The following is a 22,008-nucleotide window of genomic DNA, read 5'->3' as shown; positions in this document are numbered from 1 at the left end:
CTACCCCACCACATTATATTCACAGTTCACACATACCTTTAATGAGGCAGCTGTCTCCATTTTAGATACTCTGAAAAATTGCATGTTCTTGTGTATCTGTCCCTCATTTTTATGTGCTTATTAAATCGTTTGACAGTCATTTTATTGTTTGTGTCTGCATTCAACAACGTTACACAAGCAACTGTTATTTTATTGATAAGCTTGTTAACATTGTGCAAACAAACAGTTAACTTGATAACATTGTGCAAACAGTATATGGTCATTCTACGACTACCACACAAGTCATATCATGCAAGTTATAACTACTTAAATAAAATATCTGGACTTGTGTATAACAGAACCTCTGCTTATGGTTCAACACACATCTACAAACAACACAGAATGGCAGTGACAGCTAGTGTGCCCTCATGAACTTTCATTCATTTCTAGATTGTTTTATTAATTTGTAGATCAGTGGTTATGGACTGATCAGACATTTGCATTTTTTCTGTTTTCTTAGTGCAAAATGGCATGTTTACACATTTAAATGAATATCATCTGCTAAAACTACATTGATTTATAGTCTTTACCAGCAATATACTTTAACGTCTGTTGTTGTTTATGCTTGAGGACTTACTAGTGGCTGTTGTCTTTACATAATTAATGAGGTATGTCTGTGCAGGTTTTGGAGACTGTTTGGGGGTGTTATTAATTAACATTTAAAAGTTATTGGGGGTTAAAGTTATGTTTTAAGTTCCATTTAATGTTACTTATAACCTTTTATGTTATCACATGGGTTTATTTTTTAGTTACCCTGGGTGAGACTAGTGTTACTTTGAGTTAGGTGTGATACTGTTAGAGGCTACTAACGTCAATTAAATGATCTGTAAATTAATTAATTGATTCTAAATGCTCATAATTCCACACAGTGATGCTCATCACTAGTTTAGGTTAACTGGAGCCAGGACTATTGATTGCTTGAGTGAGACATCAATTTGATCTTTGTTGTGTATCTAGAGCAGTAAAGCAATGACTCAAAGTGGCTACTAATAATTTATATTCAGTCAATTCCCACGCTGTTCTACTTTTAATGCGTGCCCCAGAAGTGCGCATATTTTTATGTCAGCCAAAGTTCAGTTGAGGTGTAGGCCCACCCCATTCAGCAAAGAAAATTATATGCACCACACAAGGAAAAAAGAGAGAATTCCATTGTTTCATGCTTTTTCTGTCACCTTGAGGTTTTTCAGAAGGAAGAACAGGAGTTTTACTGTCATAGGAGAGGCTGAGAGTGTTTTGTCTTTTAAAATAGCATCAAGCATTAGAAGTATGAGAAATACGATCAATCTCTGTTATTTTTGGGAATGTGATATTTTCCTCTACATGTACTGGCCTGACCGCGTTTCACAATGGCCCAGTGCAGGGGTCACAACCTGTATTGCTATGTAACTGAAATCCAATCCTGAAAACAATCTGCCTGCTGCTCTCCTCTCTCAACGCTCTTTCCTTTTCACCCCTCATCCATCATTTCATCCATTCGTTCATCCCTTCTGATCAATAGATCACTTCCTGTCTTCTAGCAAGATGAACACAAGAGTTTTAAGAGTGTGCAGTGGCCAAGTTTCCTTACTGGATACACACATAAACACAACACATATGAGTTCAAGAGCTCTTGGTTCAGATTTAAAGTGCCTATGTGTATTTTGACCTATCAGTAGAATGTACTGTATATCTGAATCAACATAATCACACAGGAAATCAGTGTGTTACTTCCGAATGTTTTTCCACCAAATTCCAGACAAGCACCACCATGCGGCCAATGTTCATTCTCCAAAAGCTGCCGATATCATTTCCCTTTTAATTTTCATTTACTGTAGCTTTCGAGTATGGGTTAGTTCAAGACTATATTAATGCAATTAATACTTTAATGTTCTAGTTGCGTGGCGTCATGCAAGGTTCTATTTTTAATTTTGTGTCATAAACTAGTGAGATTCGATACACCCTGTTCTATGAAGACAATATGTGAAAGAATTCAAAATCCTCAGGCTCCTGAGACATTAAAAGACGCCCCTGAGCAGCAGGCCGAAAGCCTGGGACTCAATTTGGCCTGTGAGGTGAAAGAGATTCAACGCCAACTGTCGAACATGTTGGTAATGTTGACGAAGGTCATTGCTGACTTGGAGGATCTTGCTTTCATACGTTGATCGATCACTGCCATGGAGAAAAATGGACGAAATTCGCTGAGGATGTTGAGAAACGGATCGATTATCTGGAGTCATCGGTGAGGGAATTAGCTGCTAACCCGCTTGCGACCAAGGTAGACTTGGAGAGCATCTGGGAAAATTTGGAAGACCTTGAGAATTGTAACCAGCAAAATAACGTCTGAACTGTTGGAATTCCTGAGGACGAAGAAGGCCGAGATATGGTGAAATTCCTAGATGAGCCCTTCCCGAGGAAATTGAACAGCTTTTTTTTTCTTCTTTTTTTTTTTGCAACGTTGACGCTTCAAAGGATGTGTTAAAATCTTGGTCTTACAGCTTTTTGGCGACTTTTGAACCCATCTGGTAAGAAGTATACATTTTTTTCATCAGTCCATAAGATTTATTCTAGAATAATTTTTTTTAAAATATATAAGTCCCTCATTTCATCTGTTGTGGATTGCTCAAATGGAAACATCTTAGTCTCAGATCATGCCCTGGTGAGTTTAGAGGTGTTGCCACATACGGAGAAAAATATATAAAATAGTTGCCGCTTTAATGTATCCCTTTTGCAAAATCCTTAATTCAAACAAATGTTAAAGGCTGGTTTATATTGAGATCAAATGGTCCTCAGTATCCTCTGTGGCCGTGGCTTGGGAGGCACTTAAAGCGGTCCTTAGAGCTCGGATCGTACAGTATGCCACATTCATCAAAAAATCCAAAGCACGAGAACTCGTGGAGTTGGAAGGGAATATTAAAAGTGCCGAGGCAGAGCTGAAGCACAGAATGTCATCTGATAGCCTCAGAGAATTGACCTCATTGAAATACATACAGTATATAACACAATTTTGTCGCGCAAGGTGGAGTTTTGGCTATTCAGGGCAATACAGTCATACTTTGAGTCAGGGGCAGGAAAAGCAGGAAAACATCTGGATAGATATATTTAGCAGAGAGTCTTTTTCTACCATTCCCTCAGTGAAATCTGCTGGTGGTGAAACATTTACCTCAGCCATTGATATTAATGATGCTTTTATCTTGATCTCTATAGCTCCATGTTTTCATCTACTGATTCAGATATTAGAAATTTTGTGGAACCATTAGAACTTCCTAAACTGACGACTGAGCAAAACAATTCTCTTGATTCTGAGATAACCTTGGAGGAGCTTGGGAGGTAATTAAGTCCTTGCCTATAGGCAAGTCTCCGGGGCCAGACGGCTTTGCCACTGAATTTTTTAGATCTTATGCTACAGAACTGGCTCCACTTTTGTTCAAATTTTATACGTAATAATTAAAGAATGGAAAGCTTCCGCCAACCATGACACAAGCTGGATCAGTCTGATTCTTAAAAAGGACAAAGATCCAAGTGAGTGTAAGAGTTACCATCCAACTTCCCTGATCCAGCTAGATGTAAAAATATAGTAATACATTTTGGCTAACCAATTAAGTAAAGTTATGACATCTCTTATACATATAGATCAGGTGGGGTTTATTCAGGGCCACAGCTCTTCTGATAACATTAGGCGTTTTATCAATATCATGTGATCAGTGGCAAATTATCAAACTCCGGTCGCTGCCATCTCACTTGACGATGAAAAGGCTTTTGATATGGTGGAATGGTATTATCTATTTAAGATTTTGGAAATATATGAGTTCGGAAACACTTTTATTTGAAGGATTAAGTTGCTTTATAGACACCCGGTAGCAGCGGTATAAACAAACTAATTTGAGATTGTTTTACTCTGGATAGGGGCACCTGGCAGGGTTGCCTATCTCCCTATTATTGTTTTGTCTTGCCCTGGAACCATTAGCTGCTGCGATAAGAAGGGAAGATGATTTTCCAGGGCTGGTGGCGGGAAGTGTGGTGTATAAGCTTATTTTTATGCAGATGATATTTTATTATTCGTCCACAACTGTACTAGATCTATGCTGTGCCTTCACAGACTATTAATTACTTTTCTAAGTTCTCAGGATACAGAGTCAATTGGTCTAAATCCGAAGCTTTGGCTCTGTCAGCGTTCTGTCCGGTAATGACTTTTCAGCTGGGGCCTTCCAGTGGCACAAACAGCATTAAGTATTTAGGAATTTTATTCCCAGCAAATTTGTCTGATTAAGTTAGAGTTAATTTTGACCCCTTAATAAAAAGGTTTCCGAGCGATGTGGGCCAGAAGGCTTCATTACATTTATCTATGATTGGGAAGTTTAATGTTATTAAAATGAATTGTACTCCAAAATGTAAATACCTGCTACAATCTCTCCCTGTAAATGTCCCCCTCTCTTATTTCAATCAATTTGATATAATAGCGAAGTCCTTCATTTGGAATGGTAAGCATCATAGATTACATTTCAGTAAGCTGTATAGGCCATTTGACAAATGCGGGCTAGGCCAGCCCAAGATTTTGTTTTATTATTATGCATTCAGTCTCAGACATTTGGCTCATTGGACACTTTCACCTGAAATAGCCCCTCCCTGGTTTTGTATTGAACAGGAAGTTCTTGCCTATATTTCGTCATTGCAAAGCTTTTCTATCAAACTAATCGGAGAAGTTAAGTTACACCCCGTTATCTCGCATTTGCACTCTCATTGTTATCTCGCATTCGTCCCCTGGTGGAGGGCCGGGAGGAGAATCCTTGTTTGCCTTATTTTCCTTTGCCACACCCCTTCGGGCTGCGGTACCCACATTCTTAATAAAAGAGCAATTTCCTCAATCCCTGGGTCATCCAGCTGGTTCGTGCCGTTCTCACGGTGCCCCGGCTCCATCATCCTACAGTCCTGGATCCCCGGACGCAGTCACCTTGCCTCCGGACCCGCGATTGCTCAGCCTTGGCAGGCCAGCGCTGACGAGTTCTGAAGACACCTTCCCAGGACCTCTTCCTCAGTCTCTAACCCACCCCCTGCCAGGTGCGCGGAGGGAGGTAAGTGCTTTGAGTCTTTTCTCAGCACCCAAGCCTCGGGACGTGTTTTTGCCTCCCGACGCACTATTACCTGCTCCCCCCACCTCGAAGCCGGTAGGTGAAAAACGATCAGGACCATCCGACTCAGCTATGCTATTCAATTTGCCCGGCTCCCGCCTCGTTTCAGTGGTATTCGCTCCACTTCCGTACGCGCCGAAAAAGCCTGTGCTTTACGAGCAGAGATCATGACTCTGCTTCTCAAGGATGCGATAGAGCCCGTCCCTCCAACCGAGATGAAGAAGGGTTTCTTCAGCCCTTACTTCATCGTACCAAAGAAAGGCGGTGGGTTGCGACCAATCTTGGACTTACAAGTTCTCAACCGGGCCTTACACAAACTCCCATTCAAAATGCTCATGCAGAGATTCTAACCTGCGTTCGACAGCTAGATTGGTTTGCGGCGGTAGATCTGAAGGACGGGTACTTCCACGTCTCCATCTTGCCTCGACACCGACCCTTCCTACGGTTCGACTACCAGGCGTATCAGTACAAGGTCCTCCCCTTCGGCCTGTCCCTGTCCCCCCGCGTCTTCATGTCTCCATCTTGCCTCGACACCGACCATTCCTACAGTTCACGTTCGACAACCAGGTGAATTAGTACAAGTACCTCCCCTTCGGCCTGTCCCTGTCCCCTCACGTCTTCACCAAGGTCACAGAGGCAGCCCTTGCCCCACTATGGGAAGTGGGCATCCGTATACTCAATTACCTTGATGACTGGCTCATTCTGGCTCACATTATTATGCGCTCACAGGGACCAGGTGCTCAGGCACCTCAGCCATCTTGGGCTTCAGGTCAACTGGGAAAAGAGCAAGCTCGTCCCGGTTCAGAGCATCCCTTTTCTCGGCATAGAGTTAGACTCAGTCTCGATGACAGCGCAGTCAGTGCTCAGGTGCTATGCTTTCTTCAAGCCTTGCACAGCAGTTCCTCTAAAACAATTCTCCTGTGACATATGGCATCCTCAGCCGTGGTAGCACCGCTCAGGTTGATGCATACGAGACTGCTTCATCATGGCACATACCGTGTGGTAATCACCCCCTCCTGCCATCAGACTTTCAATCCTTGGACAGACCTCTGTTTTCTGCAGACCGGAGTCCCCCTACAGCAGGTGTCCAGATGTGTCGTGGTCACCACAGACGCCTCTCAACAGGGTTGGTGCGCCATGTGCAACATGCGCTGCGGCTGGCTCCTGGACAGGGCCCCGGCTGCATTGGCACATCAACTGCCTAGAGTTGCTGGCTGTATTCCATGCCCTGCAGAGGTTTCTCCCACTGATCTGGGGCAAGCCCGTCTTGATCCATTCAGACAGCACCTCGACGGTAGTATACATAAATGTGCACTCTCGTCATATGTCACAACTTGCCCGCCATCTCTTTCTTTGGAGTCAGCAGCGACTCATGTCTCCACCCCCAGGTGGTCCAGCTGATTTGGGGCCAAGTCGGCATGGCACAGGGAGATCTCTTTCGGTGTTCTTCCGGGCCGAAGACCCGAAGAGATGCGCAGTTCGCTCATTCCTCCAAGAGAGGCTGGATGGGTGGCTGTCCCCCTCCACCTTGAAGGTGTATGGCGCCTTCACCGGCGTTCGTGACAGATCATGGTGCTCTCAGCTCTGGGATTCTTGATTGTCATGGCCAGTCATTGCATCCTGCTTTAAATTATTTTTGTTTTTTGAGCTCTAAACTCCATATCATTTCACATTTCATCATAATTTGAACTACTTTATCATGTTTATTCATTTATTTGGTGGGCTGCGGTGTCATATGCAAAATAATGTACAGTCATTATCATTCACTTTGTGTCGGGTTCTTGATCACCCTGTCAGGGTTTATTTTGTGATAATGACCAGCAGACTGGACATTAATTATACTGATATAAAAGTCTGGCAATAAAAGTAGGGAATAAAATTAACTGCAATCTAAATAAAAAAAGAATAATAAAATACTGTATATAAATATTAATACAGTATACATATATTATATGATTTAATTTTTTTAGCAACTTAGAAAAGGAAGGTGCTGCAACCAAGGATCAGAATAGAATCTCATGTAGGAGCCTTTTTTGCTCAAGTACATATTATTGGGGAATAATTAATGTTGAATTGTATTCCAATGACAACAGCGAACTGGCACTCATCATATGAAGTCTTGAGCGAAATGATGACTAATTTTAAATCGTCGAGTTGGCCAACTCCTGTTCGACATTCAGTACAACTACACCTACATTCAAATGTTTGTAAGACTTTTTAAAGACTTTTGACTGGGTCTGTGTCAGACTTTTCAATTGGGCTTGCTATCCCTGAGATAGCTTGCAATGCTTTTATTATTAAGAATTGAAATTGGTCATGGTCATGATATTTTAAAATTGTGATTTACAGGCCTGGAAAAGTCATGGTAAGAATCAAATTTTAAACGTTGTTTAAATGTCTGTGGTGATTAAACACTTTTCTATTTAGCTCTGCTTTAAAACATGTAATCATCTATATAGTGCTTATTATTGTGAGTGCTTATGTAGAAAAAAAACACATATTCCTGTTTGGATTGAGTCATGTTTTCTATACGCCATTGTAAATAGTGATCCTAGTCTTTCTCTTTGACACAGGTTCTTCTTCAGTCATCAGTAATGACGATGACTCTGCCAGCCCTCTTCATCACGTGTCTAATGGCTCCAACACACCCTCATCCTCTGAAATGAACGCAGACGCCGTCATCATCGGCATGACCAAGATTCCTGTCATAGAGAACCCGCAGTACTTCCGCAGCACTGGCAGTCTGCTCAAATCTGATACCTGTGAGTCTATGCGTCTGTCTGTTCATCTATTTAGAGCTTTGCGCCCTGATAATATGCGATAACCAGCCTGATCTCATGAAAATTTTGATTTTGGTGATTTAAAAAAAAAATGACACTACGAGGTACATTATACATATCGCGGCAGTTCAGAGGTGAAATGTCCACTGTTTGGTTTTAAAAGTGAGGTAATCTACTAAACAGATGAGGTTTTTAAGATTAATGCTCTATCGAGTTTTAAATCAACAAAACCGACCTGCCTACCCTAAACCTTAAACCTAAACCTAAACGATAGTGTCATACAAAGCAATTGAGAGATGAAACACGCAATTGCTGAAGCAACTTCCACATCATTTATTGGTGCTTCTATTAAAATTTCAATCACATATATATATATATATATATATATATATATATATATATATATATATATATATATATATATAGGGAGGCAGCTTATATTTTGGCTTGTCTGACATAATTTTCATGACAATTATGCATGTTTATCCTACAAATTATTATTACCATATTTCATACTGACATTTTACTTTTGTCTTTCTCAGTGCTGATTCTCATTAGATAATCTTTACTAGTGATCTCAAATGTACCGTTACTTGGGTACAAAGTCGATACTAAAATAAAAAAGATGTAATGATACCAGTGTTTCTGCAGTACCAGTAGTACCAAGCACTGACTCAATTCGGTCCCAATTAAAGTACCAATTTCCTTCCGAAACAGCAAAATCTGTACATTATTCCAAACTTTTTTCTATCTGTCTATCTATCTATCTATCTATCTATCTATCTATCTATCTATCTATCTATCTATCTATCTATCTATCTATCTATCTATCTATCTGTCTGTCTGTCTATCTATCTATCTGTAGACCACTACAGTTCCAATTTAAATCATTGGTAATTAGAATACAGTTACATTCAAAAAGTATTTTGATTACTGAAGAGATTACTTTGAATTTTATTGTCATTTGTTTCATTTAATATTTAGTCCTTTCAGATGGAAAACATTTACACATATAAAGAATGTTATCCAAAGTGCATTTGAACAGCGGTGAAACACTTTCTCATGATGTTACATTCATACCAGCAGACGTAAGTAAGTTTAAATTAAGTTTGGAGCAGAAGAAATATAAATACATTTTGTGTAAATTGTCATCTTTATGATAAGCTAAAATGTTATTTCTAGCTATGTTACCAGGCATGATCTTATTTTTATCAAGAAAAGAATTGATCATAATTTCTTCTTTTCTAGTAAGGCCTTTGATATTAGGGCAAAAATCGTATTCTTGATAATATTTAGTATAGATATATTTCACATATTTTTAGTCGTAATGTGGAGCCCTGAATAGGCTTAATTTTCTTTACTCAAAATATAATTTCTTATTTGTTTCTTTTGAATTTGGGGAGAAATCTGACCCAGACATGTTCTTGACAGGTTATGTAAGGTACAACCTAAGGGCGCCTACGCACTAGAGAAAACTCTGAAGTAGCGTTTGACAGACAGAAATGCATAAGTTCTATTTTTGGGGCACGGGAATACAACCCCAATTAAGAAAAAATACCAATAAAAACAAAAAGAAGTGATTTGTAAATTATATTCACCCTTTGTTATATTGAAAGCTCTTCAATGAAACATTATATGATGTTTTACCTTTTGAATTCATTTTAAAAAAATCTATGTACAGTCATTTCAAATCAGTTGATTGTAACACGCTCCAAAAAAGTTTGGACAGTCGAGTGTTTACCACTGGGAAACATCACCATTTCTTCTAATAACACTTATTAAGCATTTAAGCACTGAAGACACAAGTTTAAAGATGTTAAGTTTAAAAAGTGGAATTATCCCCCATTCATCCATTTTGCAGGTCTTCAGCTGTACAATTTTACAGGGTCTTCGTTGCCATATGATGTGCACCACACATTCTCAGTTGGAGATGGTCAAGACTGCAGGCAGGCCAATCTAGCACCCGCACTCTCTGCTTATTCAGCCAGTTGTTTGTAGTTTGAAGTTGTGTTGCTGAAAATGCCAGGACATCCCTGGAAAAGATGGTGCTGGATGGCAGTATATGCTGCTCCAACATTTTTACATATCTGTCTGCATTCATGGTGTTCTCATAGATGTGTGAGTTACCCATGCCATGGGCACTGACACACCCCTGGCCCATACAGAAACTGGCTTTTTTTCCTCTTTGGCATGGAGAACAAGACGGCTGTGTTTTTCAAAAACTATTTGAAATGTGGACTCATCTGATTAAAAAGTTCCTCTGTTCTACTTTCCATCTAAGATGAGACCGAGCCCAGAGAAGTCAGCAGCGTGAAATGCCCCAAATCCTTCTAATTTGTCTTTGGGGAACATCTGTTGGCAAATTCAAAAGTCTAGATTGAACCTTGCACTTGAAGGACTAGGCTGTTTTTGGAGGCTCTTTATATACTATGACACGATTGCCTCTCCTGTTTAACATCTCCTGGTTCACATTGCCTCATCAAATTTGTATTAGACTTAAATTGCCCCCGTCTCAACTTTTTTTGTAGTGTGTTGCAATCATCTGATCTGAAATGACTGTACAACAAAAAACAGTGAAATTCACAAGGTAAAACATCATGTAATGTAATGTTTAGTGCTTTCAATATAGCAAAGGTTGAATATAATTAAAAAATCACTCCTTTTTGTTTTAACGTTTTCTCAAATTGTGGTTGCATGATGGAGCGCCACTTTCACAAACCGTTCTTCCTCTATGTCCTTGGATTTGCAATCAATGGTTTTGAAGCATTATCTTATCTATTGGATTAGTGTTTAGATGCCCTTAAATTAGCACAAATGCATAGACAGACACACCATCTTACACACGTTTATTTTATAGCACTCTCTATTTGCCTATCCTATTCTGCTCTGCATCCTTTCCTCCCCACTCTGGTTACTTTTAATATAGGGTTATGGTGAACACTGAGTTACTGTAGATCGATGCAGCCTCATCATCTAGTGCTCACTAATGTAATCGGCTGACTGGCTAGTTTTTCTTCAAAAGCATTTCTTAATCACATTAAGGATAAATCTCCAAGAGTGCTTGGTCTGTTCACAGACTCTATCTCGTTCTCTCTCTCTCTCTCTCTCTCTCTCTCTCTCTCTCTTCCCCTGCACACCAAATGGCTGATTAATCTGGTTTTATCTCTGTACTGTCCTCACTGTGTTAAGGGGTGTCTGGGTTGAGTTAACGCACTCTGAAACAGCTCTTTTCTACCATATCTGAGATTATCTCCAGTACACCTTTATAAATTTCATCCTTCAGTGTCCAGTATTACAGGATTTCCTGCTTTAAAAACAGCTGGAAAAAACAGGCAGCGCTGTCCTCAAACTTTGCTCAGATTTGAAAAGATAGCAAAATCGCCAATCAAAAAGTAAAGGAATTTCAATATGAACTCAAACATTTATCATCACATTCAGCAAGACAAAATGGACATACTTTATATTATGTTTTTAACTACTATGCACTTACGCATTTTATACAATGTACTTATTATGTACATATGTGTTGTTGGATTGTACTTACATTTATAGTACCTGCAATTACTTACATCAGTAGTTACACTGTTAACCTTAACACCTAATCCTAAACCCATTCATTATAGGTTTAATAAACAGTCTATATAGTTGAGAATATACATACGTTTGCATTCCCATTTTGTCTCATCAATATTCACACCGCTTTCATAATATATACAAATATAAGAGATAATTATAATTTAAAGTCTTACCCCTAAACCTAACCCTTAACTCTAACCTGTACCCCTAAACCTAACCCTTAACTCTAGCCTCTACCCCTAAACCTAAACCTACCCCAACCCTTACCCTAACTCCTACTCCTTAATCTAAACTTTAACTGTAACTCCTACCCCTGAACCTTAACTCTAACCCCTAACCCTACCCAAACTCTTACCCTATCATTACTCCTACATCTTACCCTGAACTCTAACCCCTACCCCTAAATCTAACCCTACCCCAACCCTTAACCTAAGTCTTACCCCTAACTCTAACCCTTTACTCTAACCACTACCCCTAAACCTTACCCTACCCCAACGCTTACCCTAACTCCTACCCCTAAATCTAACCCTTAACTCTAACGCCTACCCCTAAACCTAACCCTACCCAAGCCCTTACCCTAACTCCTACCCCTAAACCTAACCCTTAACTCTAACCCTTATTCCTAAAACTAAACCTACCATAATGGAGAACAACTCTATTATATCTTCTGCGCTTTGAAAGAGCAACATCAGAGCACAAACATTTTCCTCTGGGTTCTCACAAGAACAACTTACTTTTATCCATCAGGCTTCCAAACCTGACACTCATCTGGATCACTCAACTTACCATGACTGAAGCATTGACATCTATCAGGGTGTATGTACTTATCAGATTATTCAACTCTTCCAGCCAGTCGCATGATATCTCTTAACACTGTAATGCTGACATGCTGATGTAATTCAACATCCCAAACCCCTTCTGCTTCCACTTAAAAAAGCCATCCTCTTCGACTACTTGATCTTAATGATGACTATCCATCAACAGTCATGGTGGTATTGTAGAGGGTAAAGTTCAGGGCTGGTTACCATAAGGCTGCTGATTTGAGCCCATAAGGAGCAAGTCATAAACCATCACTGTTATCTCCTTGAAGGAGGCACTTAACCTCTGGCTGCTCTGGGGGATTGTCCCTGTAACTATGAATATACTCTGTTTACTTACTCAAGCATAAAAAAAAAGTCTGGGCTCCAAAACAGCTCGTAAATATATTAGAAAATTGTTCTCATTAAGTTTTATTGTAATTTGTAGTTCAGTTTTACTATTTGAGTTGCCTTTGCACTTAGTAATACTCTAACTACAGCACTGTGCTGTATTTTGTTATGTATTCTTATACTTTTTATATTTATTAATTTATATTATTTAATTTGAAAAGGTTACTGCTGAACTTTCAAGAAATCATATTTTCCCAGCTCCCACCTAATAAACCATGATTTTTTCTTTTAAAACATGTTTTGTTGCCAACCCTGTTACATCTAAAATGTTTTTGGAGTTGAATGTTACAGGGTTGAAGATCAGTGAAAAAACACCCTTAGCTTGCAATGCCATTGCACCACTCTCTTTCTCATAACAGAGTTAAAATGTAGAATGCATCACTCAGGTTTTAGAAGTACAAATCCCATACAGTTTTTTTCCCCCTGGCCAAATAGATTTTTCATTATAACTTGTAAACCTTTAAAGACAGACCTACCTTCAGCTCTGAGGTTGTTAATCGATGGTAGATGCCTCTGTTGAATCCATCAGTCTGCATTATTTCAGCTTCTTTAAAAAAAAAAAGAATTATGTTTAATATCTAAATTCCTAATCGTGAACTACACTACACATAATCCCGAAGAGAGATCCAACAATCAGAGAAGTCTTTGTTACAATGGAAACGAGAACCTTTCAGTCTTCCTACACTCTCAAACTACTTATATTTGTGTATATCTTAATATATCGCAATGAAATTACAATATTATTTTCAGTACTAATAATAATCAACTTTGAATCAATAGCTTTATACTTTCCCATCGTTCTTAACTTGAGATGCTTCATGATATTGTAATAAATTCCCTCATTGAAGACAGTAAGTACACAAACTTTAACTTCCCTATGGAAAAATGAACTGGAAAAGCATTTCCAGATCCAAGATGGCTGAAAAAGCAAGTGGGCACTGTTGCACTCTATTGGGCTTGATAAGTGTAAACATAAAGTAATACAGATAAGGACTGTAATTACAAATCTGTTTGAACCATGTGGTCACTTTTTTTTCACTATGTTACTCCCTTAAAAATTATGTCAGAGAAATGAACCATTATTATTGGGGGGGGTTAAAGCATAACAGGGTTGAATGAAAAGTGCAGGAACAAATTATTATCTCAGAAGATGCCACACAAAACGGAGTTAAATCTTTTACATAATGTGACTAAATTCATTGTGTTTTTGGCAGTTGTTCAACACATTAAGAGACACAACATTGTGTTGAAGAGGGAGCTGGGAGAAGGAGCGTTTGGGAAAGTGTTCCTGGCCGAATGCTACAACCTGTCCACAGACCAGGAGAAAATTTTAGTGGCTGTCAAGGTAAAAGTTTAAAGCTGGTGGGCTGTTTCATTTAGCCAGAACTATGTGGGAGTAAGTAAGTGAAATTTGTTATAAATAAAGGTTGTCAGTACATTGTGTATTTGTTTGTGTCCTCTGTGTTTGTAGACTCTGAAAGAGGCCAGTGAGAATGCCAGGAAGGACTTCCATCGTGAGGCTGAGTTGTTGACTAATCTGCAGCACAAGCACATTGTCACGTTCTATGGAGTGTGTGTGGAGAGTGATCCCCTCATCATGGTGTTTGAGTACATGAAACACGGCGACCTCAACAAGTTCCTCAGGTACACCTGCCTGGATCTGTGTGTGTTTTGTATCGGAATGCAGTAGTGCTTGGTCACATCATTTCTCTAATTTCTTTGTCCTTGTGAGACAATAATTACTACTGCTGTCGGAATTAACGCGTTAATTGCACACAATTAATTAAAAACATTTATCGCGTTCATTTTTCTTAATTGAGATTAACACATTTACCATTAATATAGCATAAACAGTTGTTGCAAGAGTGAACCTTTGTAATGTATCAATGTGTCCGCCCGGAGTCATTACAGTGACGGACACACCACAACAGTGCTTCCCCATCAGTGATAAAATGATGGAGAAAGGAGTTCTTAATGCTATTATTTAACATACAAAACAAGCCCAGATGTGACAGAACACAAATAAAGATTTTCAGAAGAATATCTCAGTTCTGTAGGCCCATACAATGCAAGTGAATGATGGCTTAAACTTTAAAGCTCCAAAAATCACATTGGTCAGCATAAAAGTATCCATATGGATAAACGTATGTCTTCAGAGGTGATTTGATATGTGGGTGAAAAACAGATCAATATTTTAGTCAATTTTAACTATACATTTTTCTCTCTGCTCAGTCAACTTTCACATTCTTCTTCTTGTTTTATTGGTGATTCACATTCTTCATGCATATCGCCATCTACTGGGCAGGGAGCAAAAACTGACTTAAATATTGATTTGTTGCTCACCCACATCTATCATATCACTTCTGAAGACATGGATTTAACCACTGAAATCATATGGATTACTTTTATGCTCTTTTTATGTGATTTTTGGAGCATTACAATTTTGGAACCCATTCACTTGCATTGTATGGACCTACAGAGCTGAAATATTCTGCTAAAAATCTTCCTTTGTGTTCTGCAGAAGAAAGAAAGTCGTACACATCTGGGATGGCATGAGGGTGAGTAAATGAGAGAATTTTCATTTTTGGGTGAACCGTCCTTTTAATAACTGCAATCCCAGTGAAGAACTACACTACCCATAATCCTAACAAGATATCCACCAATCAGTTACTGCTACCATGGAAATGAGTACTGCTAAAATGAATTATTGCGAATGATGTTATACAGTTATACAGTGCAGCATTAGATTCTGAAAGGAAAAGTCCCATTTATATTTATTTCAGTGGGGAGTGATTTTTAATGCTTACTCATACAGTTTTAAAGACAGACCTACCGTGAAGTCTGAGGTTGTTACTCAATGATATATTCTTCTGTTGATGCCATCAGTCGGCTTTAATTCAACGTAATTTTATTTTTATTGATTGCGGAAAAGCACACCAAAAGAGCTCTGCACTGACCATCCATTCCCATGACAAACTGTGAAGTATATTTTGCAATAAACTTAAAATATATTGTTTCTATACTAATAATCAACAACTTTAAATCAGTAGTTTTATATTTTCCCATTGTTTTAATTTGATTGCATTATTTGCAATGCTTCATGCGGTTTACTTCAAATCAAAGTTTGTAATGTTGTGATTCACCTCGGAGCTGGTTGGTTTGGTTCATGGCTTAGAATTATTTTATAAAGGATTTCCTATGGGAAAATAATTATGGGTAAACTACTTCCAGAAACAAGATGTCTGAAAACGTAGGCAAAACGTTACACTCATTTGAGTTGGTCTCCTTACACTTTCAAACAACTTACGGTATATTTTTGTGTATATTTTAATATTTAGATTTTATATTTTACATATTTGAATTGAAACGTCAACTATTGTATTTTGATCAATTACTTTGTACCATTGTTTTCGATTCATGTTATTTATCATGCTTTGTTGTGTAGATGAGTAGTTCATTGACCCATAAAAGAAGTACACATTTTTTCTTGTACCCGTGACCTTTTCTGATTCTCAAATCTTTTTTGCTTCAAATAAATGATTGTAATGTTCTGATTCATCTAGGAGCTGGTTGGTTTCGTTTTTAGAACTCTTATTAAATCTCTATGGAAAAAATAAATGGGAAAAATGCTTGAAAAAATGTATGAAAAGCTGACAAAATGGGCGGTCTATTTGAACTTGTCATTGGTATACACAGTCTCTCTGAAACCTGATCACTGTAAAGGTTAAAAGATTCTCAAAGCACTGTTTGCGGTTGCTTAGAGGCTACACTGGCGAAAACCTCTAAAGAACCTCTACACAACCTTTGAACACTTAGGCCTGTCAATACTGTAGTACCTTCAGTAACCCTCATCGTATGGGAAATGTCTCCTTGAGTGCACAGATAGAATATTTTTGACTCCTATAAATGGTATCTAGAGCTTCTAGGAGGGTTTTGCCAATGTGACATGTGAGGAACCCCAGATGGTGCATCAAGTATCTTTCCATTCTTACATTCTTACATTCTTACAGTGTTAAGATGCTAATTTCTGACTCTAAAATAGAGGTTAGTGAGTTGTGATTTGGATGTGGTCATGATTCCTTTTGCCCCCCTGCAGGGCTCATGGTCCTGATGCTGTGTTGATGGCTGATGGACAGGTTCAGCAGCAGGAAGAACTCACTCAGTCTCAGATGCTGCATATTGCACAGCAGATCGCCGCAGGCATGGTGTATCTGGCCTCCCAGCACTTTGTACACAGGGACCTAGCCACACGAAACTGCCTTGTTGGGGAAAACCTGCTGGTGAAGATTGGAGACTTTGGAATGTCCCGGGACGTCTACAGTACAGATTACTATCGGGTAAGTGTAAGTGTCTTTGACGCTTTTACACGTGTGAATGGCAATAACAAAATATGAAATCAAGTGATATCTGCAAATAAATGCTGCTAGAGTTTTTTTCTCAGAACTACCTTTACTTTTTCAAGCCAAGTTTTGTAGTTACTATTAAGCAACTGGTGTCAAGGTGAGTTTTAGTGGATGTATGACGTTAGTTCCGCTCAAGTTCAGACAGGTGTTCTAGCAGAGTAACCACATGAAGTTGTAGTTTAGCATATTCTTAACACCTTATCTATTGTTTATAATTAAAAAAAACTGAATTTTGTAACAAGTTTTGCTTTTAAAGTGTACTTTTTTCTTTAAAATTAGGATGCACGGATATCATAATGTTTGTCTGAGACCAATATTGACTATAACTATAAAAAACTATAAAACAAGAAAAACTGCAGACCGATAAAAATTTTACAAATTACAGACAAAAGCATTTTCACTGTTTAAACAAAATAATAAATAAATCAAGAAATAATTTTCGTTGAACATGGATTAGATGTGGAAAAAAACATGACAGGCCTAAATTTTAAAGAGCCACACTGTAAGATACATTAATTACAATACAAATAGATATAAAAAATAACTAAATATTATATCATGATGATTGATATGAAAAAAAGCTATTTTGTACTTCTAAAACATTTGCACTTCTGTTTTTGCAGTTCAAAGCAACATAACTCACATTTTAAATGTATTTACTGAATATGAACATTACAAATTCAAACTATTCATACGTAGGGCAATTCCATGGAAATGTCAACCACATCATGGAAAAATAAAACGTTTAAACCAAAGGAACAAAACCCCCTTTAAATTCTGTATTATAGAAGTATAATGAACAATGATAATGCCATCCAGACCGCTAGAGGGCACCACTTGCTCGCACAGCGCTGACTGAAGTGTTGAATGCAGCCTTTTAATGTTTAATAATTGCGCATGGCCATATTGGTATTACAATCTTAATTCAATCAATTATGTAGCATTAATTGATATGATACCAATATCTCTGAAGTCACAGTCTGCTGGTTTCAAAGCATTTTGAATGGTTACCCTCATCATTCTTTCACAACTGTCATGTCCGTTTATGGCTATAAAAATTAAGTGGGGATTGCCAACCCTTTTATATATTGTGGCTATTGTTATTTCTGGATTGTGCATTTGAGTTTTGTGTATTAAGTGTATTACTAATTAATTATAAATAAACCATCGCTTTTTCATATCATAGTTTTCATGCTTATTACTGATATGGCGATAATTTGGTCAATATTTGGCCGATAAATATTGTCACTGATACATCGGTGCATCCCTACTTAAAATAAATGCTGCTTGGTTTGATATTTTTGTTTCAGAAATGTTTACTTTTTTTCTAACCCCTCACTGCATGAGTGCATCAACTTCAATTTCGTAACATTTCCATTAGTTGAAAATTAATGCTGTATTTACAAGGACACTTAAAAGTCAGTATTAAAATCTAGTTTATAGTATATACTGTATATAAATCAATATGCTTCTCATGTTCTTTGCCAATGAATATACCAATGAATACCAGTTATTTGAACACCTTAACCATACCAGTGGCCTTCCTCTATGATGTCAGCAGAATTTCAGTGTGTGTAATGTCAGTAAGCCTCTCTCAGATGAGGAGTCAAGGAGGAAGGTGGCGTGGGAACAGGAAAGTGGGGTTACTATGGCAACAGCAAAGAAAAAGAAGACAGCGCTTGCGCCATCAGACAGAAACTGAAAAAGTCATTAAAGTACTCTCATTAGTATTCACCTCCATATTCAATGTGAGGGCTGAGAGAGAGAGAGAGAGAGAGAGAGAGAGAGAGAGAGAGAGAGAGAAAGAGAGATGGCCTAAGTTAAGGGAACAGAGTAAAAATAAAGGGAAAGAGGAAATATAAAGATTAATAATGGTAGGAAAGAACGAGGGTTAAGAAATAAAAACCTTTAAGTTAATTTTCTTTCCCTATTCTTGTTTTTGGCATGAATGTAAAAAAAATATATTTTATTTTTTGGTGCTTTTTTGTCAATGTAGTATGAAAAAGATATTTATTCCTGTTTTATTGATGTTTAAATATATTTCTAAAGGAAAACAATACAAATATGTTTGTGATTATTACAAACAGAAATGAAAAACACATTAATGCATGGTTTGACAGCATGGTGTGTCCTTTTATTAGTCCATTGATATTCTGCATAATTCATCCAAATGACTGAAATGTGGGTTGAATGATGTTTATAAATGAAAAAATGCATTAGATAACACTCTTCACTGACGGCTGTGCCAGTAAGTTCATTCAAGTTCATTTATCTCTGAATACTGATGAATATCATGACACACATCTCTATCTCATGAGCCACTATTGAGATTCAAATGCAGGTCAGTAGATTTGTGTGTGTGTGTGTGTGTGTGTGTGTGTGTGTGTGTGTGTGTGTGTGTGCAGTGTAAGTACACCATTGATTAGCCCTATAGAACATCAGTTTCCATAGAAACAGCTGGTAAGTGAAGGCAGTGGCTGATGGGTAGAGTTATGTTGTGAAAGCATGTTGCGTAACTAGAAAACTCAGTCACTGTATAACATTGTTATGAAGCGACTGACGTAACCTCCATTCCCTGATGGAGGGAACGAGACGTTGTGTTAATGTAGTGACACTAGGGGTCTCTCTTGAGATCCTCGGTTACCTCTTATCTTTGAGAAAAGGCCAATTTGAATTGGCGAACAGAATTTGCATGTCCCTCCCCTGGACATACGGGTATAAAAGGAGGGAAGCGTGCGTCTGTTCAGACAGGTTTTGAGCTGAGGAGCCGAGATTAAAGTCCCAGCCCTTTCAGCAGCTTAGTACAGTGTTGTGGAAAGAGGGACACATGTAGTGACACTAGGGGTCCCTATTTGAATACGCCACAACACTGAATGTGTTACGTGGACTGCAGATGCAGGTGCAAGCAAGCTGTTGCGTGCGAAAATAGCAGGTGCATCAGACTGCTTGTAACCTTCCCCAACACCCCAAGAGACGTCATATAGTTCCCCACATCCCAGAGGGAGGGAAGTGACGTAACTAGCCTGGGAGCAGTCCGCGCCATCCGCAGCCTTTTTCTCTCTATGTTTTCTCTCCATAGAGTAATAGATGCGGCTGGGGCCATCTAACGCTATAACACGCATCAGGGAAGGCATTATTTTCCAATCCTATTCTTTCAGGGGGAAAAGACCCTGTGGAGACCACATCCTGCCCAACAAGGGAGGTTAACATGTGGCAAATATGTCACATGGGCTTACCAGCCACAAATGGAAGTGGCGCGGTGGTAGGTCCAGCCTCGAAGGGGAGGAGCTTTACAAACACAGCGACTGGGGGCCAGAGGGGGCTCTGCCTAAGGGAGATTCAGGTCCGTTGCCAGGGGGACCGTACCGTGGAAAATACATCACAGGAGATATTGGAATAATCATAACCTGCGGTGGGTCTGGCAGCAAATTTCCTCCGCTGAGTTTAGAGCCAGAGGGCTAGAGATGTCTGCTAGAGAGTTGCCATTGGCCAGTGCCCACGAGGATGCCACACTCCTTGTAGAGTGTGCTCGAACCCGCAAGGGGGCAGGCACGGCCTGGGTCTGGTAGGCTAAAGCAATGGTGTCCACAATCCAGTGGGCAAGCCTCTGTTTGGAGACAACGTTCCCTTTCCACTGTCCACCAAAGCAGACAAAGAGCTGCTCAGAGTGTCAACAGCAATGCGTGCAATTCAAATAGGTGCGTAAAGCATGCACCGGACACAGCGACGCTAAGGCTGGGTCTGCCTCTTCCCAGGGCAGCGCTTGCATGTTCACTACCTGATCCCTGAATGGGGTCATAGGAAACTTGGGCACGTAGCCCGGTCGGGGTCTCAGGATGACGTGAGAGTCTGCCATACTGAATCCAGGCAAGTGTCACTGACAGAGTGCGCTTGCAGCTCCCCAACCCTCTTGATGGAAGTGAGCGCGATCAGGAGGGCTGTCTTCAAGGAGAGGGCCTTTATCTCCAGAGGTCTGGGCGTGGATGTCAGAGGGTGTCCCGTCCCTGAGAAGGAAGGACCTTTCTCAGGGGAATTACCAGGGAGGTACTGTTGTGAGGAGTGTGTGATCCGAAAGCCAAGTCCCAGTGGGCCAGTGGGGGGCCACGAGAATGACTTGTTCCTCGACCTTCCTAACCTTGCACAGGACTTGTGCAAGTAGGCTCACTGGGGAAAATGCGTATTTGTGTAGCCCCTGGGGCCAGCTGTGTGCCAGCACGTCTATGCCGAGTGTGGCTTCTGTCAGAGAGTACCAGAGTGGGCAGTGGGTGGAATCTCAGGAGGCTAACAGATCTACCTCTGCTCTGCAGAACCAAGCCCAAATCAGCTAGATCACCTGAGGGTTGAGTCTTCACTCTCCGCTGAGCATTACCTGATGTGACATTGCATCCGCTGTGGTGTTTAGGTTGCCCGGGTTATGAGTAGTGTGCAGCGACCTCAGTCATGAGGAGATGGCGAGCGAGTTGCGATATGCAATGAAAGCGAACACCATCCTGGCAATTTATATACGCTAGTGTCGCTGTGTTGTCTAAGCGAATCAACACGTGCTTGCCACGGATCAATGGCGGAAATCTGCGCAGGTCAAGAAATATTGTGCAATGATGGGCAAGTGCCCATTTCGGGACTCGAGTCTGAGGCCAGTGCTGAAGCGGTCTCATATGCATCAGCCAGAGCAGCGCGACCATTGCTGAGGATGCCATATGCCCCAGGAGCCTCTGAAATTGTTTCAGTGGTACCGCTGTGCCCGGTCTGAACGAACTCAGGCAGTTCAGCACCAACTGCGCGTGCTCGCTCATTAAGACTGAGTCTAACTCCATGCCGAGAAAAGAGATGCTCTGAACCAGAGAGATTTTGCTCTTTTCCCAGTACGGATCATTCAGGTCTACCGCCGTGAACCAAT

General features: G+C 39.7%; 1 protein-coding gene across 1 annotated transcript in view; it reads left to right on the top strand.

Moving 5' to 3' along the window:
• LOC127621453 (BDNF/NT-3 growth factors receptor-like) overlaps positions 1-22,008 on the top strand; it is a 75,576-nt gene that overhangs the window by 43,545 nt on the left and 10,023 nt on the right. The window contains exons 12-15 of the mRNA XM_052095045.1: positions 7,718-7,906; positions 13,923-14,053; positions 14,180-14,352; positions 16,805-17,045. Of these exons, the coding sequence (XP_051951005.1) occupies positions 7,718-7,906; positions 13,923-14,053; positions 14,180-14,352; positions 16,805-17,045 (734 nt within the window). The remainder of the gene's footprint in view (positions 1-7,717; positions 7,907-13,922; positions 14,054-14,179; positions 14,353-16,804; positions 17,046-22,008) is intronic.

Source organism: Xyrauchen texanus, chromosome 27 (assembly GCF_025860055.1).
Source record: "Xyrauchen texanus isolate HMW12.3.18 chromosome 27, RBS_HiC_50CHRs, whole genome shotgun sequence".
In the NCBI taxonomy this organism is placed as follows: Eukaryota; Metazoa; Chordata; class Actinopteri; order Cypriniformes; family Catostomidae; genus Xyrauchen; species Xyrauchen texanus.
The sequence above is the reverse complement of the archived record's forward strand: the minus strand, read 5'-3'. Positions and strand labels throughout refer to the sequence as shown.